This window comes from Bubalus kerabau, chromosome 3, assembly GCF_029407905.1.
Source record: "Bubalus kerabau isolate K-KA32 ecotype Philippines breed swamp buffalo chromosome 3, PCC_UOA_SB_1v2, whole genome shotgun sequence".
In the NCBI taxonomy this organism is placed as follows: Eukaryota; Metazoa; Chordata; class Mammalia; order Artiodactyla; family Bovidae; genus Bubalus; species Bubalus kerabau.
Window position 1 is genome coordinate 18,906,986 of NC_073626.1, and position 19,507 is coordinate 18,926,492.

The 19,507-nt window shown below is 38.2% G+C and overlaps 1 protein-coding gene across 1 annotated transcript in view; it reads right to left on the minus strand.

Annotated features, from left to right (window-relative positions):
- Positions 1-8,586: 8,586 nt before the first annotated feature.
- DCDC2 (doublecortin domain containing 2) overlaps positions 8,587-19,507 on the minus strand; it is a 151,968-nt gene continuing 141,047 nt past the window's right edge. The window contains exons 9-10 of the mRNA XM_055570775.1: positions 11,163-11,471; positions 8,587-11,021 (exon numbers count right to left, since the gene is read on the minus strand). Of these exons, the coding sequence (XP_055426750.1) occupies positions 10,923-11,021; positions 11,163-11,471 (408 nt within the window). The 3' untranslated portion in view covers positions 8,587-10,922. The remainder of the gene's footprint in view (positions 11,022-11,162; positions 11,472-19,507) is intronic.

The window sequence follows — 19,507 nt, forward strand, 5'->3', positions numbered from 1 at the left end:
CCTCCCAGGTCAACAAGGTAGATGCTATTCTTTTCTCTTTTACATAGATAAGCAAACAGGCTCCCAGAAGTTGAAAACGTTGTCTAGTAAGTGTTCACATAGTAAATGTTGTCACATAGTAAGTTGCTGCTGCTGCTGCTAAGTAGCTTCAGTCGTGTCCAACTCTGTGCGACCCCATAGACAGCAGCCCACCAGGCTCCCTAAGTGTTCAAAGACAAAATTCACACCAGATCTGCTTGGTGCTGAAGCCGTGTTTAAGCTCTAGGGACAGTTGAAGTGACCCAGAAGAAGGGAGTAGAAGAGGCAGCACACGGAGGACAAGCCCTGCTCATCCGAGTCCTCCGTGGATGAGGTATTCCGGTTCAGCAGCACACCAAGAGCCAAGGCCATATGTGTCCACCCATGGCATCTGTGTCTCACATGAAGTAAAGAATCCAAAGATGGTTCTGTACCAACTCCTGGGGTCCTTGTTCTTCCCCACCAAGGACCTGACAATGCCCCAGGGCACTTGCCTAGGCTTTGAGTTCTTTGTCTTAGGTTATGCCCCACTAGGTGCAGAACCCAAGATGGAGATTTTCATATGCTTTGTTGAGGGAAGTTTCTTAGAATAAGATGAATGGTGAAAACAGGCGAGGGCAGAGAGGAAAGGAGAGCAAAGATATATATCAGCTAAAAAGTAGGTTGATTCCACAGGGAGTTCTGGAGCACAGACTGCACCACAGAGTTAGTCCCACCTTGAGAGAGAGGGTGGCCATCTTTTCCACCCATGTCAGTCCGTCATTGACTATAAGTCACCAGGAGGAGGATATAACCTCCCGGAAAAGGCAGCTTCTGTTTGGCTGAGGGGAATTCTCTGCAAAGTCAGCACTCATAGCATTTGGTGGACAGGTGCCTTGGCCAAGGAAAATGGGGTCTGGATGGGGCACCAACAGTGTCTCCTATACATACCCGGTTACCCATGAGTCAATGAAGAAACAGAGAAAATTACAAAAAAAAAACCTATTTAGAGCCAAATAACAACAGCAACAACAAAAAAAGGATTGTCTATCAAAACTTGTAGTTATAGCTAATGTGATACATACTGGTTCATTTATAGCCTCAAAAACATATGTTAGAAATGAATAAAGCCAAAATATATTAGAAAGGCATTCAACTTGAGTTACAGAAAACACAGAGAAAGTAGAAGGAAAGAAATATTAGTGATAAGAAAAGAGAGCAATAATGAAATAGAAAAATAGTGCAGAGGATCAAAAATTCTATATTTTAAAAACATGAATAAAAAGAAATAACCAGTATTATTGAACAAAAAAGAGAAAAGCACATATAAACCATATTAGAAATGAAAAAACAGAGAATATGACTAGATTTACACAAGTTGTTTTAAAAGTTCTAAAATAAGACTATAAATAGTTTTGGCATATAAAGTTGAAAACATGAAAGAAATGAACAACTTTCTAGATAAATATAAACTGCCAATTTGATTCAATAAACAGAGGACCTAAACAGACATATAACCTTAAAAGAAATTGAGTTTTTTAAAAAACTACTTCAAACATACAAACACAACCCCAGGCTGAAAGATTTTACAGGTAATCAAATCCTCAAGAAAGATATCACCCATACCTACAATTGCTTCAGTGAGTAGAAATGGAGGAAAAGCTTTCTTCCTCATTTGATGAACAACTATAATAATACTAAAACCAGGAAGAGGTCAAATAAGAAACAATAAAAATAGATCACTTCCATTTACAAACACAGATATAAAAGCTCTAAATATTAACAAAGCAAGTTCAACAACATGTAAAAATGAATTCTACATACTACCAATTATTACTGTTTGTCCTAAGAATGTAAGAATGGCTTATTAGGGGGTAATTAATGAAGTTCATAACATTTAACAAACTAAAGAAGAAAAATAATGAAAATCTTAAAGGATGAAGAGTCTTATAAAATTCATTCATAGTTCATTCTTTCAGTTTTCAAATAAAACACCTCTTAGAAAACTAGGAGTTAAAGAGAAATTTACCTTGATATAAGGTATCTACTAAAAAATAAGCAAATACTAGAAGAATTCCCTTAACATCAGGAGAAGACAAAATTAACTACTATTGCTGCTTCCATTGAAGAAATGCTAGAGGTTCTAGTTAGTTGAATAAAGTAAAAAAAGATGATGTTTAAGACTGTAACAGAAGAAAACAAATGTTACTATTGCAGATGGTATCGTAATCTTCATGAAAGTCCTGCAGAAACTAACAAACCACCTCTAATAAAAAAGTTCAGCATGGTGCTGAATACAAAATCAATACACAGAAATCAGTGACATCTCTAGATACCATTAATTTTTAAAAACTGGAAAACAATCGTTTAAGTTATTCCATTCACAATAGCCACAGAACTGTAAGATAACTGTAAGACGGCTTCCCTGGTGCCTCCGTGGTAAAGAATCTGCCTGTCAATGCAGGAGATGCGAGGTTCAATCTTTGGGTCAGGAAGATCCCCTGGAAAAGGAAACAGCAACCCACTCCAGTATTCTATAGCCTGGGAAATTCTATGGACAGAGGAACCTGGTGGGCTACAGTCCATGGGGTCACAAAGAGTCAGACACGATTTAGTGACTAAGTAACAACAATAAATAAGATGACTGGGGGTAAACATATTAAAAGATGTTCAAGACCTTTACAAATGTTTGGAAGGAATTTTTTAAACACTTAGGTAAATGGATGTTTAAAATTATAGATAGGATACCTCAATGTTATAAAGAGCTATGCAGGTCAAATCAAAATTTCAACAGGGTTTTTCACAGAACCTGACAAGTTGATTCTATAAGGACCAAGAAATTTTTTAATTGCGTAGGCAGAATCACTCAATCAGACATCACTTCTTTTTATAAAGCTACAGTCAGTAATTTTAAAAGTGAAGTTTTGGCATAGGGAGCCCAATAAAACAGAATGGAAGCAGACCATCAGACCAGAGAATCTGTGGGAAAACCACCCTCTACGGTTGCCCTCGTGGGCTTCCCAGGTGGCCCTAGTGGTAAAGAATCTGCCTGCCAATGCAGGAAACAAAAGAGACGCAGGTTTGATCCCTGGGTTGGGAAGATCCCCTGGAGAAGGAAATAGCACCCCACTCCAGTATTCTTGCCTGGAGAATCCCATGGACAGAGGAGTTTGGTGGGCTACAGTCCATGGGATCACAAAGAGTCAGACACGACCTAGGTGACTTAGCACCCTGTACGGGCCATTTGTCATGAACAGTGTTTCCTGCATCTATGAATACAAGAACTAGATACGCTTCACAAGGAGAGCTGGATACCTGCAGGCTTGGTCATTCCCATCCCAAGAGATCACATCTAATAGTTCTAAAAGAGGGAAGGAATAAAACATGGAGCAGCACATGCCCTTTTATATTGAATACTGTCATAAATATTTTGGGCTTGCTTATTTTCTAATTTTTCATTAGACAAAAACCCTGCCTTTTGATACTTTAGATAAGACATGTTTTCTATTGCATCTCACACTGTCAGCCATCCTAAGATAAAATAAAGTAATAATTACCACACTGGTGAAGCAGCAGCATCAGATTAAATCTGAGGAGCCTGACCCCACACGGCTCCCTTTGGATCCTCTTCTCTATAGTCACAGCCTCTAATCTAATACCCTTCTAAGGAAGGGCACTCATTAGCGGAAGACAAAAACTTCACGTTATCTTGAGTATAAAATAAACAGAATTTGTCAAAAAAAAACCTTTTAAATTAGTATCTTCTTTTGTATATTCACTGACTCCCCCACCAAAAAAAATCCTATTACGTAATTTAGGACTCAACAAAGAGAAGGGATGTGTCTTGGCCTGCTCAGCCTCCATAACAAAATATCACAGACGGAGTGGCTTAAATAAAAATTATTTTTTTATAGTTCCAAAGCTCAAATTCCACAGTCTAGGTGCTGGTAGATTTCGTCTCTAGTGAGGCCTCTCTTCTTGGCTGGTAGATGGTGACCTTCCTGCTGTGTTCTCACAGAGCCTTTCCTCTGCATGTGTCCAGAAAGAGAGTGTGTGTGTGTGTGTGTGTGTGTGTGCTTAGTCGCTCAGTCGTATCCGACTTCTTGCGACCCCATAGACTGTAGCCTGCCAGGCTCCATGGGGTTCTCCAGGCAAGAACACTGGAGTGGGTTGCCATTTCCTTCTCCACAGAAAGAGAGTAAGCTCTTCTAGAGCCTCTTCCTCTTCTTATAAGGACAGACAGACAAAACCCCACCCTTATGACCTCATCTAACCCCAACTGCCTCTATAAAGGCCCTCTCTCCAAATACAGTCACATTGTGGGTTGGAGGCTTCAATCTGCAAATCTGGAGGGATGTAACTTAGTCCATAGCAGGACAGTCCTCCAATCTTGGTCCAAAAACATCCCTAAAACACGTGAGAACTTGGGGTAGATCCCACTACAAATTAATGAGGGGAAAATAGCATGTTCAATCAATGGTATTAGTGCAATAGGGGTGGGGCTGGCCCACAGCCATTAGTGACTGTTAGTGCTGGACCAGATACCGTGAGAACCTGGGTGGGAGGACAGTTAGGGTGAGACCCAGAGTGCAGTTAGAGAGCCACTTTGTCAACGGTCAGCCTGACAGTGGTCCTCGTGGCAGAGAGTGCAGTGTAAGTCGGATCAAAGCCTTCTCCCCGGGGGTCTCCAGGCCCTTGGTCCTTGAGTGAGCTAGTGGCCTGGGGACAGGGTGGGAACTGTGTCCCACAGATTGCTGAGAGAAATTTTGAGGAGAAGAAAGAGAAGTCAGAATATTAGCAACCAGAGTCAGGAGAAGGTCAGGACAGTCACCAGAGTTCTCTGAATCCAAAAAGAACAAATACAATGAAACCAAGAGGAGTGTCTCATTGAATTTTAAACTTGAAGTGTATTTTTTTTTTTGCAATTCAAAATCATTTTTCTTATTACTAAACCCATAATAAATGGAAACAGAAGTGTAGGCCATATCCAAATTATTTGTCTCGTTAATGAAAGATCGAGTTTGTGAGGGCATTTGAGAGACCTGGACAACGATCTAAGAGATTACAGTTCCATTCTGAGGGGAAAAAAAAATACTTAGAAACCTGCAGGAAAGCTGTATATTTATTTTCATAAATAAGAATTTTATAGCCAATGCATGCTAACCATTTTACAATCCCTTGTAGAGACTACAGTCCTTGTTGGTTGTGGGAAGTTTCTAGTGACAATTAGTCATATGGTCTAAAGAGATTTGACTTTGGCAATCTAGATGCCTCCTCCATTGCCCAGGTTTGCCCTTGAAATAACAAAGATACAGAGAGGTCAACTGCATATTGACAGCTGACAGGTACATTAATGTGCTCTCAGTTATGGTACCTGAATCACACACGTTGTTATTACGCATCAAGAAGGCAAAATGCGTACATGCTTGCTTTTGTTTTTCAAGCACAAAAGGAAAAAAACAATTTTAACTCAATAGAATGAAGGCAGTGAAAACTGAAGCAGAATTTTAACCAATCTCTTTGTAAAACTGTGAATTTATTCCTATAGCTCTAGCTACAAAAATGTGAGTAACTTTCTCTGTTTTAAAGATGTGTTTATTTATCGTAGCAAACATTCTGAACCTGTGTTTCTCTAATAACATTTCATAAAAGAAAAAAACAATTAAAAAAAAAATTCCTCAAATTTTTATCAGCTAAACAACATGTATATGAAGCTATAAAAAAATTTGTTTACATAATGAGGTTTAATACCTATGCCGAATAGAAACAGAAGTATCTCTTAATGCGCTGAATTTCCACATGGTTCAAATGAAAAGTTACTATTATGCTTGTGAAAAATATCATATACAAAATTAATACATGAAATATTAGCAACACATTATAAACAAACAACTATTCAAACACATTTTAATTATATAAAACACAGATCTATTTGCTAAAAATAATGCAGCAAACTTATATTTTAGAGTGAGAAAAAATACAGCAAACATATTTTAGAGTGAGCACTGATACAGAAATAAAAACCTAAATGCTCATAATTTGATCAAAACATAAATAATTCTCCTTACAAAGAGGAGTTCTAAACATAAATCATACAAAAATGATGAGCTCAACTTAATTTTTACATAAAACTTCAATAATCACCCATTATCTTTGGACATATTAAGGATTTAAGACAAAGGAAAAATATTGAAGCAAAAAAATAGGTTTTCTGCAATCTTCTTCTAATATTGACTACTATCATTTCTGCTTCCCATATGCCATTACATTTATGACAATAATGTAAACCTTCAATTAAAATACATGGTTTAAGCAGATGAAACTACGGAGAACTCATTTGGTCCCATTCATAGATTAAAGCTAAGTCATTGTTGGCTCAAGTCAATGAACCTGCATTAGTCATCTCCTGATTTTATAAATGCTTTATTATTATCAAGACATTTTTTTAATTCTTTCCTAATTCCCCATATCCTACAGGACATTATGTCTCTTCAAAAACAGTATTTTTCTTCCTCATCAACATGTGGGGGCACATATTTGTTCTCCATCCAAGTCACTTAGACTTCATGGTAAGAAATATACAAATTTCATGTAGTAAGAACAAAATCAGACCCATCCAAATACCAGGATATTTTCTGAAAAGCAAAAATCATACACTATTTACAAAAATGATATTTAATAATGAAGAATTGTACATGCTTGTCACCTCAGAAAAGCAGACTAACCTTAAAAAAAACAAAAAAAAAAAAACAAAAAAAAAACTCTTCCATTTCAGGATATATCACTCATACAAGGAACCTAAAAATCTTCTGCACTAAATTTGAAAATTAGATAAACTAATAGATTAATAAGTCAGACTTTTATTCTATTTGTAGTGAACTTGGCTACTTGATGCCAGAGTCCTCTCTAGATGTTCACGGAAATCACACACACATTAACAAGCAGTAATGACTTTTCACAGATCCTGTGTTGGCAGGACATATTCTGCACCTAAAGTTTTTGGTACTTAAGACTGATGACTGAAGAACTGTACTGTAGTTAATTTGAGAAAATAAGGTTATATAGATACATATCTCACCCTTCCCTAGAATTTTCCATTAAAATGCTGGTAGATTTTTACTTTGAGAAGAATTTAAAATATCCTGTAGTCTTTGGGAACCAACTTTTAAAGCACCATGATATAATCATTTCTTAGCCTTTCCTAACAGTTTATATCCATTGCTTCTCTCAAGAGCCTTATTGCATTAATCATGCTGTGCCTGAGGAAGTCTTTTTCAACATTTTAAAGTGTGTGAGTGTCTGTTATGTGTCTATGTGTATCTATGCGGTCTATTTCTGTTCAGATTGGCAACACTTCAGATGTGAAGCTTTCTGCTTAGCAATTAATCTACTTTCTAAATTTTTGCCTTGGCTCCTTGTTGAGCAAAAAATGAAAGGATAGAGCTGATCCTTTAGCAGAGTCAGTTAACAAAATAAAGAAGACTTCCTGTTGTTCAATGGTCACAATTTTAACTGGGTGAATTTGCTTTATCCTTTGGGTAGAAGATAGGGTATTCAGTGAAATTTTGGGGGATGTTGGTTTATGAACTGTAAACTAGAAGAGTTAACATAAGTTCATATTAGTATGGCTTCACAGTTGTGAGCCTACGGAGAGATCTAACTGACTCCAAGTCATATATATATATATTTATATTTATATGGGTCTACGCTTATAGACGACAACAAGAATTAACACAGAATAAAACGGAAGGCACAAGAGGGTATTAATCTCTTCCTATGAGTCTGGCTTTCTAATACCGCCCCTCTAAAAATGTCTTAAATAAAAAGTCATCCTATGATCATAGAGAAATATAATGAGTAAAAAGTTATCTCATGGCCAGAGTATCTTGTTTTATATGAGAAATTCATGGATGCTCAAATGCTATTTAAATGGAAGCTAAACAAGATAAACTGTCCTTTGCATGAAAAATGACTTTAGTTCAACTGGATGGACATGAGTTCGAGTAAGTTGGTGGTGGACAGGGAAGCCTGGCGTGCTGCAGTCCATGGGGTGGCAAAGAGTCGGACATGACTGCAACTGAACTGAACTGAAAAATCTTCCTTACTCTTACTGTGTAACTCCCAGTGTTCCATTTCAACTAACAAACCCATTATTGACAAGTGTGTTAAATGCAATTAAATTTAAGAAAGGCATTTGATTAAAACGATGAAAAATAAAATTAAAACTGAAAACTATCACAAGAAGTAACAGATCAAAACATTCTATGACTGGTCACCACATAAAAGCGCCGTCGGTTTTTCATAGAACTCTTTATAAAACAATACCTGAAGCCTAACCAAGATCTTTTCTGCTCACTCACATAAATGGTCTCCAAACCAGTCAGTGAGTCTCAATTTGTGGAGCTAATCTTCCACGGAGGCCACCATTCCCAAAAGAAAACTATCGTTTGGGAGGTGAACTAATTTGCATCATTTGTGTTAAAGTCATCTCCAAAATGACCGTTTACAGAAATCATCTGTTAATGATTTCTTCTTTGGTAAGACATTTTTTTTCTTTTTTTTTTTTCTTAGTAACATATGCTTGCAAAGTGTTTTAAAGTCATTAGTGATTGTTCATTCCTCAAGTTAGGTCACAATTATATCTTATAGATAGGTGGTGAAATATGCACATACAAGTATTACATCCCAATGTTAAAACTTTCTGCCACAGTTATTGTAGCCTATCACTTTCTTAAGTATATTTAAATACCAAAAGTTGTGTTTCATTTAAAGTGACATTGTGCTTCACTAAGATGACTCTTAAAAAGTTCCTCCAAACCTAAATGTTAGGTGTGTTTGTGTGTGTGTGTGTGTGTATATTAGTCGTTCAGTCATGTCTTACTTTGCAACCCCATGGACTGTAGCCTGGCAGGCTCCTCTATCCATGGGATTCTCCAGGCAAGAATACTGGAGTGGATTGCCATTCCCTTCTCCAAAATGTTAAGTATGATGAAGCAAAGAACAGGAAAAAATGAGAGACAATACCTTTATTGAAGAAGGAAGAGACAGATAAAATCCTCATTAAAGAAAGAAGAATCACCTTGATAATTAGTTATAATTTCTTATATGCAATCTTTTATTTTTATAAACTATTTGAAATCATTAACTCCAGACCCAGTAATAGTGTAGGAATTTAACATTAAAAAACAAAGTAGCCTATTGCCCTAGCAACAAAGGTTATTAAGATGATTGCCTATCACCTGCAAAGCTTTATACTGTCTCACTTGAAAAAGTAAACCTACTAGTAGAAAGAACAATCTAGAGTTTATATTAGAAATATAGTACCCCATTTATAATTCATGCTCCTAAATTAATATACCTGTATATCAGTATCTCTTTCCAATACTATTATAGTCACTGCATATACTTCCTATTTATGGAAAATATTAAAATAGCTTTTAAGAAAAATATATCAGTTTTCTATAATATTATTGAGCGCTTTATATAACTTTACTTTAATTCCAAGTGATTGGTTATGAAACCTGGAGGGGGGGGTAAATCTTTCAAAATCATCATTAATAATGAATTTGACGAAAGCATAAGAAGTTAAAATTGCAAATTTATACATAACTAACAAAAAATATTCTTTAATATGAGAAAACATATTATTTCTATATTTAAGGAAGAACTACATCATCGCTTAAAAATTCAAAACTAACGTGACCTTTTTTCCCCACATATACCTGATGAGGCAATCTGGTTTAATTTAATTAACCCTAGAACTGTAATCAGGAACTGGTTTCATTATGACACGTTTTAAACTTTTTTCAACAATTTCTATCCTATAGCTTCAAATTATAGAGAAAAGAATCTCCTTAAAAGTCTAAATATAAGTGACCATGAAAAGAAGTATTTGCTGATGCCCCTAAGGGAAAAAATATGACAGGGTAGTTCTAATAAAAAATAACATAAAAAGCAAGAGAAACTGAGGTGTGACAAAATCTTATAGCCTAGGTTTTTTTCCTACTACACAACCTTGCTCTTTTTGTTAAAAAAAAAAAAAAACTGTTTGGAGAAAATTCAATCTTTGGAATACCCAATATTGAGTTTTCTAAATATAATAATATGAAGAGAGGAGTATTATTGGTAATGGTAGACTGGATCAGCTAAAATCCATAGGATACCAGAATCTGTAAACCACCCAGACAGGCTCAGTGATATAATTAGGTGTTCCTTTCTGTAATTCCTTCCTGAGTGTGTGTCATTAAAGCCGGAGGATTAAAATCTGCAGTACTTAAGGGAGGGGCATGACAATATTGTCGAGGAATACATTGAGTGAATACTTCCTCCTTCCAAAATGAATACCTTGCATTATCCTTTTAGTTCTTTTAAGGTGGATTTTGGCTAAGGAGGAAGAAAGAAAGGAATGTCAACAGGACACAGAAACATTTCAGTCTATTGCCATCTTCAAATTATCTCTGAAACTAAGTTGCAATGAGTTTATTCAAGAGTTTATTGCTTTAAAAAAAATAGTACATGCTTTCCTATTATCATTTTTTTAAATTCTATGCCCTCTTAGATAAGTGCTTTAGCATCGGCTGCCATCCAATAATCTCTCTTCTCAAGAACAGGTGTGGTCCTGTGTTTTTTCATCTTTACAAAGACAAGTGGCTAACTGTCTTCCCGTGCAAAATCCCCTCTATTACGCTTAATTTTTCTACATGACTTTTAAAAACACAGCTCATAAAAAGAAGTCACTCTCCTTTAGTAGCTATTCAAAGTTATCTAGTCTTTCCCATTAGTCAGGCCTCTAATTTTAAATTTCAGTAGGTAGTATTCAACCACATTGTCACATTAATGTTTAGCAATAGCTATATACTTCTTCAAGTATTTAATCCTTCATTTTTCTTATACTCAATATACTCTCTTTTAAAAAATTATCCATGCTATGACGAATTATCCTTGTTTTGTTCGTTGTCATCATTTTCTTGTGGACTAGTGATTTTTACTTCTGGTTTTGGTGGTCTTTGAGGGTCCAAGTCAGCCTGAGGGAAAAATAGATGAAAATAAAGATATTTAGCTCTTTAGTTACAGAGGCAATAAAATTTACAAGGGAAAAAAATGACTCAATATTGTCTTTAACCCTTATAAATAGTTAATCCTTATAAATAATCCTATAGAAATACCTCTTCATGTCCACTGCCAGCTCCTTGAGACTTTATTTCCTCCTCCACCACTTCTTGAAGCTCATTATTAACCTGCACCAGTTCCTCGCCATTTTCTTCATCGGTCCCTCCGTTCACACGAGCAGCAGAACCTGCCTGCTCCTCCCTGTGATCCGGGATCTCCTCTGCTTGCTCTGCAGCTTCGGGCTCCTCCTGGTCTCCTTCTTCCTCTTTAACTTCACCATTCATTCCTGAGAAGTTGTCCTTCTGTTCCACCTCCTTGTTTTCCTTCTCTCTATCTTCTTCCTCATCTACTATTTCTGCTGGCCTCTGATGGATCAAAAGAAATAATGAATAAAGATAGGAAGCAGACCAGAGATTTTTCCATGGCACATTATAATCATATAATAATTATAGTATGACTGTCAAATAAAACTTCCGTAAGTTTGCACATACACAGTATGTCCTGTGTAACCTCTACTGCATAGCTATAGATACCACTCTTTGCAAATATTTTCTCATTGAATTCTCACAATGATCCTATAAGGTTGGTAGTATTCCCATTTTACAGGTGAGAAAACTACGGTACAGGGAGATCAAGTATCTAGGCCAAGATTCCACTGCTTATAAGTGGAAGAGCCAGAATGAGAACAAAGCATGTGACTCCAAAATTAATGTTCTTACTCCCCATGGGAAAGAGAAAATTAATAAGATCCTTGGCCAATGTTTAGTGGAATGTCTGGCCCAGAGGAGGAGATTTTAAAAAAATTCTTTGGGGAGAGATTATCATCCCCACCACTAGTGTTTGGTATGTATTTAAATTTCTAAGTGTGAAAAAAGGGGACGACGATGCCAAGGATGTGAATCCAGGTTTTCTTACAAAAAATGCGGACAGCTTTCCACATAATGTCTAAGAAAGCTGACTGTATATTTGCAAATACAAAAATTGATTGTCGTGAAGATCCAAAGCCAAGAAACAATAGGTTCTTTCTATGAAAATGCTTAAGTACTTTATAAACTCCAAAGGAGCTTTTACTGTTCTTTGGATACCTGTAAGTCTGTTTTAAAAGAGAACAAGAGGCAAAATTCCAGAGGCAAGATTTTGGAGACAGAAAGACCCAGGTTCAAGTCTTGGCCAGGCACTGTCTATTACCCAATTTCTTTGAATTTCAGATTCCCCACGTGTAAAACAAGAATGTAATAAAACTTCCATGGGGAGTAAATAAGTTATATATAGTACCTAGCAGAGCACTTGGCACTGCATGATCCTAAAAAATAATAATAATAAAATAAAATATTTTCTCATTTGTTGTTCTCTTTCTTTCCTGCACCTACCATATTCCTTCATTGCCATAAATAAAATAATAGTTTTTTTTTTTTAAGGATCAGGTAGAAAGAACATAGAATTTATTTTATGTTATGACCCCATACCTGCCTCTTTCCAGCTATCTGACATTGAACAGGTCCCTTAATCATCTGGAATCTGGAAAATGAAGGTTTGAGATGCAATAACTCTGACCTCCCTTCTAACTCTGGAAGTCCATTCTCCTCTAATGGCCCAAATTCTTCTTGTGAAGTGAAGTGAAAGCCACTCAGTTGTGTCTGACTCATTGCGACCCCATGGACTGTAGCATGTCAGGCTCCTCTGTCCATAGAATAAATTCTCCAGGCTAGAATACTGGAGTGGTAGCCATTCCCTTCTCCAGGGGATCTTCCCAACCCAGAGATGGAACCCAGGTCTCCCACATTGCAGGTGGATTCTTTACCATCTGAGTCACCAGGGAAGCCCCAAATTCTTCTTATGGGGCTATAAGTAGTCTTCTTATAAGTTACCATAATGTGCTCAGTTTTGGAAGTAAAGAAGGGAGGAAATGGAGCAGAGTAGACTAAAAATTCCGGATAAAATTCAACACATTATTTTGAACAGGAAAAGACATCAAAGAATGCAGAGCAGGGCAGTTAACACATCACGTGATCACAGGGCAGGCAGAGAGAGCAGTAACTCAAGGTGGGGTGAGGTGGCCTGAGGCCAGAGCTGTTCACAGAGTGAACATCTGTGCACAGAGATTTCTACAGGACGGCATGACTGCATTTACAGGTGGAGAACAAAAGACAGGCAGCAAACACACTAACCACCCATCACCCGTAAGAGTCAAATGTCACTCTCAGTCCTCATACATTCATCATTTCCTAAAACCCTCACAGAAACCCTACGAAATAGGCTTCTGATGCCCATTATATGAATTAGGAAAATGAGAAATCACTCAATGCTGCCAGCATCTCAAAGCAGGTGAATACACAGGGCTAAGGTGCAACAAGGCAATCTTGTCCCAAAGTCCTGTATTCTTCCTCACAGCAATAACACAAGCAGTTGATAATTTACCCAGTTGCTGCTGTAAGCACCCTCAAGGGTACTTTCAATGGCCAGAAAATATGACACAGGCAGCTGACAATAATACTTTTACTGTTTAAGGAATTACTAACCTGAGAACAAAACATTTCTGAATTTCTATTAAAGACCAGTCGATCGAGGGAAGGAACATTATGAAGATTATTAGGCAGAGTATGTGAAGCAGGACAGGACAAAATCCAGAAATATCACAGCACTAATAGCTAGTAAGAATAAAACGATTTCTTTGCAAATTATCTCTGAGAATTGGATAATTGTCTATTAGTCTCCTGGAAAATGTAACCTTTACTATGCCTAAACTTGCTTTAGGGTTTCCCTGGTGGCTCAGATGGTAAAGAATCAGCCTGCAATGCAGGAGGCCGGGGTTCGAACCCTGAGTCGGGAAGATCTCCTGGAGAAAGAAATGGCAACCCATTCCAGTATTCTTGCCTGGGAAATCCCACAAACAGAGGAGTCTGGCGGGCTATAGTCCATGGGATCATAAAGAGTAGGACACGACTTCACCACTAAGCAACAACAACAAAACTCGCCTTATTAAAAACAACTTTGGGTTTTGGTTTTAAAGAGAAGTTAGCATTTTTTTTAATACAAAATCTTTAATAATAACAACAGAAAACTCAAATTTTAGTGTAATCATTCAGGAATCTAGATAGGTCCCTTGCTTCTGAGAATGTATTACAAGAGCTTGCTGAAGTCTGCTAAGGTAACTACTGCTGTCTCAGTGGGGAAAAGTCTGTTTTCCTTTACTGACATCTGGATTTATACCTAAAGGTTGCCAAATGATAGAGTGTTGGTTTCTGGTTTTGAGTTTCTCATCCTACTCCTTTCTTTACTCCCAAATGTATATTCATTTTTTCCCCTTTAATGAAAAGAGCTGGGCTGCGACATACGCTAATCTCCTTTTACGGACAGAGATACCCAGCCCTGAATCCAGGCTCTGTTCTCTTTGCTGTGATTGTCACCACTACTAACAAGCAGTGTTATGTTTTCACCCCATTATTTCTATTAGACTTTCCCCAGCACAGCTATTTTAGTAGTCATCAAAAGAAGCCATATCTGGTTAGCTCAACTTTCAGAAATGCAAGGTTATGGGGCCGAAATACCAATTTGATCAATTTAAATAGGACGATAACATTAGTTAAAAGGCTTATAATCTTTTAAAATATCCTGAGTGTAGTACGAAATTTACTACAACACTACAATTCAGGGCAAAAAAAAAAAAGAAAAGAAAGAAAAAATGCTTCTATGACAGATCTGTAATGAATAAATGAAAAGCAATGCGCTTTTTGGTGTAATCTCCTTTGAAGCAAGCATTAAATTATTAAAGATGTTTACAGTGTATACATCAATCAAATCATCCCCAGAAGGAACACCGAGTTTTATACCTATACACACACACACAAGGATAAAATCTATACCATAGTAAGTAAGGGCTTGCAAAGAAGTAAAAAATTTAAAAACCACTGCTTCTATAAGAGAGTGGGCGTCCATTAATAGACAGCCACATTATATTGTAAGTGTGATCTCATTCCACCTCATCAAAAAAAAAAAAAAAAAACTTAGCAACTATTTAATTTCTTCAAAATCCCCAAGTTCTGAGCCTCTGCTTGTTAAGCTGAACCTGGCTGATTGCCAGCTAAACAGGGAGTCACATCCACCGGACCCCTGTGTCAGCGACTGAGCGGGGGTGACCTGTGCACGGAGCCCACGTCCCACACCGCCACTCACCCAAAGAACCTTACAAGATCCAGATGAGGTTAACAGTTTCAACAAAGCAGAATAGACACAGCACCAAAAGGGCGGGGTTGGAGGGTTTGGGGAGAAAGAAATGGAAAAGGTGCGAGTAAGAAATCACAAGTTCAATTTGAGAAAGTGAAGAAGGAGGAAGAGAGACAGGCAGGGAAGAGCCCTTTTTCCCAGGTCAAATCACACTGTCCCTTTTACAGTGAAGGGAAGCAGAGCTCTCATACATGATGTCACCTCTCCTTCCTGCAAGAGCCAGTTCTCACATGATCCCAAGGGACTGTGTTCAGACTTGAAGAAGATCACGAGGCGGGGGGTGGGGGTGAGGTGCGGGGGTGGGCAGTGGTTCATAGACAAAATTTCTGCCTACTGATGTCTTCTACAATGGTGATATCAACTGGCAGTGTAAAATATATACTATGCAAGATGAGACCGCTGTGGGCTGGTGGAAATAATGATCTCACAGAATTGAGTAAGGACCAAATGAGATCATGCACATGAAAGACCATTATAAACTGGAAAAGCTACATATATATGCATATATATATGTATGTTTATTACTGTTACCAATCCATTTCTCTTGTACTGAATGGAAGGAGTTGAGAGGTTGTCTGTGAAATAGTACAGTATAGGATTTGCACTAATGAAATTGTATTCTAGTGAGCCACTTAGAGCAGTATCCTTTCTAAATCACGTTCACAGTGAAAACAAATAAAATACAGCAAGACACAGCAGTCATCTTGCTCTTTTTGGTTAATACAGGTAAAATGCAGGCTGATGTTCAACTTCCAGTCCATTGAGACGGCTAGGTGTGATTTTCATAAACTAATCACCCTTGCTTTTAGTTACTTCCTTTTATCTTTGCTTCTGAGTGTGCTGTCAGGCGCTTTTCACGACAAATTTACCATTCAATAGCTTTCTTTGTTTCTGAACTCATTTCACTCTTAAAAGTAATACAAATGTGTCACCAAGAGATACCAAAAAAGGATGATTTCCATAGATTAGTATGTGCACTTCAGCAATGGACAGCTTTTCAGTTGTAATGACAAGTTGGCAGTAGCCATTCATCCTGTTCCTTCTACCTTTGCCTGGAAGGATCTACCTTCCCTCTGATAGACCCACCTTCTCTCAAAGCCATCCTTGTCCCCTCAGGCCAGTTGTCACTCCTTATCTGCACCCTCAGAACATCATTCAAACTCTAATCTCAGTGTACTCTTATCCTCTGCTTTGTGTGATATGAAAACAGTGAACATGAATTGCAGTCGAGTAGATGCCTCAGACAATGCTTGGAATAACTGTGGAATAATGGGGAAATATCAACCTTTAGCTTTAGGGAGGCCTTCTGGAAGTTTCTAGAAGCAAGGGTTCTTTTTTATTCATCTTTGTGTTCATCACCCCATTTCCCACAGGACTGCAATTCGTTGTCTTAAACTAAACCCAAATGTGCCTCCTACAGATAAAAGCCAGCATAGTGTGTGCCTGAAGGGACAGACAATGGTGACAAGACTCATGTCTATTGGGAACTCCATCCAGTACCTGATCTTATGTTCCATGTACTTCATATGCATGATCATACTTAAACTCACTGATAGGGCCCACATGGGATCTCATTGTTGAGACGGCTTATTATGTTGACCTCACAAACAAAGAATAAAACGATCAAGTGATCATTTTAGTGATCTCAAGTGATGCTTAAGACTGCCCAAACGACATTCTGTTTTCTCACTGGCGCCTACCTTCTCAAAGCTACAAGACCACCAGATTCTAGACCTCTGGCTATGTGACCACAGGACTCAACAACAGGCTAAAAATTAACCATCCCTTCAGAGAATTTTTCATTGGCAGAGTATAAGAAAGACCCCGTCAGAAAGGGAGGACACTGGTTCTCCTGAAGGGCCAGTCACCCTCTCACTTCCCTCTAATAAATTTCCCTTTTCTTGCCTGACTGCCCGGCTAGCTCTCTTTTTCTCTACACTCGCCTTACACTAACCTCACCACCATTTGTGGAAACTGCTATTCTCATCCCAACTTGCAGACAAACAAACTGAAGCATAAAGAGTTAAACTTGTTCAAAACCCCACCAATAGAGACAGAGGGATATGAACACTTTTATGATCACGAGACTATACTATTTCCCCAAGATAATGTATGGAGCAACCTCCCAAACTGAACACCATGTTAAACAGTTACTTCCAGTCTCATGTCTTCTAAGCCAGTGGTTCTCCATCACCCGGCATCTTGTTAAATGCAGATTCTAAGTCAGCACTTATGAGCCTCGGCATTTCCAACAGCTCAGGTGCGCTGATGTTGCTGGTCCCTAGAGGGCACTTCAGTTCAGTTCAGTCACTCAGTCGTGTTGGACTCTTTGCGACCCCATGGACTGCAGCACGCCAGGCTTCCCTGTCCATCACCAACTCCCAGAGCTTACTCAAACTAATGTCCACTGATTTGGCGATGCCATCCAACCATCTCATCCTCTGTTGTCCCCTTCTCCTCCTGCCTCCAATCTTTCCCAGCATCAGGGTCTTTTCCAATGAGTCAGTTCTTCGCATCAGGTGGCCAAAGTATTGGAGTTTCAGCTTCAGCATCAGTCCTTCCAATGAATATTTGGAACTGATTTCCTTTAGGATGGACTGGTTGGATCTCCCTGCTGTCCAAGGGACTCTCAAGAATCTTCTCCAACACCACAGTTCAAAAGCATCAATTCTTCAGTGCTCAGCTTTCTTTATAGTCCAACTCTCACATCTGTAAATGACTAATGGAAAAACCATAGCTTTGACTAGATGGATAGCTTGACTAGATAGCTTTGACTAGTTGGTAAAGTAGTATCTTTGCTTTTTAATATGTTGTCTAGGTTGGTCATAGCTTCTCTTCCAAGGAGTAAGTGTCTTTTAATTTCATGGCTGCAGTCACAATCTGTAGTGATTTTGGAGCCCAAAAAAATAAAGTCTGACACTGTTTCCACTGTTTCCCCATCTATTTCCCATGAAGTGGTGGGACCGGATGCCATGATCTTCATTGTCTGAATGTTGAGCTTGAAGCCAACTTTTTCACTCTCCACTTTCACTTTCATCAAGAGGCTTTTGAGTTCCTCTTCACTTTCTGCCATAAGGGTGGTGTCATCTGCATATCTGAGGTTATTGATATTTCTCCCAGCAATCTTGATTCCAGCTTCTGTTTCTTCCAGTCCAGCGTTTCTGATGATGTACGCTGCATATAAGTTAAAGAAGCAGGGTGACAATATACAGCCTTGACGTATTCCTTTTCCTATTTGGAACCAGTCTGTTGTTCCATGTCCAGTTCTAACTGTTGCTTCCTGACCTGCATACAGATTTCTCAGGAGGCAGGTCAGGTGGTCTGGTATTCCCATCTCTTGAAGAATTTTCCACAGTTTATTGTGATCCACAAAGTCAAAGGCTTTGGCATAGTCAATAAAGCAGAAATAGATGTTTTTCTGGAACTCTCTTGCTTTTTCCATGATCCAGTGGATGTTGGCAATTAGATCTCTGGTTCTTCTGCCTTTTCTAAAACCAGCTTGAACATCAGGAAGTTCACAGTTCACGTATTGCTGAAGCCTGGCTTGGAGAATTTTGAGCATTACTTTACTAGCATGTGAGATGAGTGCAATTGTGCGGTAGTTTGAGCATTCTTTGGCATTGCCTTTCTTTGGGACTGGAATGAAAACTGAACTGAAAAAATAAAGAAAAATAAAGTCTCTCACTGTTTCCATTGTTTCCCCATCCTTTTGCCATGAACTGATGGGAATGGATGCCATGATCTTACTTTTCTGAGGCTCTAATCCATGTATAACACAGGCAAGATCATAAACATACCACCACCCCCAAAAGATATCTTTGCTTAAAATTTCTAATTGTAATAATGCCTCACTAGATGAAAGTCATATTTTTAAGTTAAAAATACCGATTTAATTGAAAATTGGGAGAAAATAGGACTGACTGTTGGGCTTCCCGGGTAGTGCTAGTGGTAAAGAATCTGTCTGCCAATGCAGAAAACGCAAGAGATGCAGACTCGATCCCTAGGTCAGGAAGATCCCCTGGAGTAGGAAAGGGCACCCCACTCCAGTATTCTCGCCTGGAGAATTCCATGAGCAGAGGAGCCTGGCAGGCTACAGTCCACGGGGCCACAAAGACATGGACACGACTGAGCATCTAAGCACAGCACTGTTGACAGAATAATGTTCAGCCATAAATAC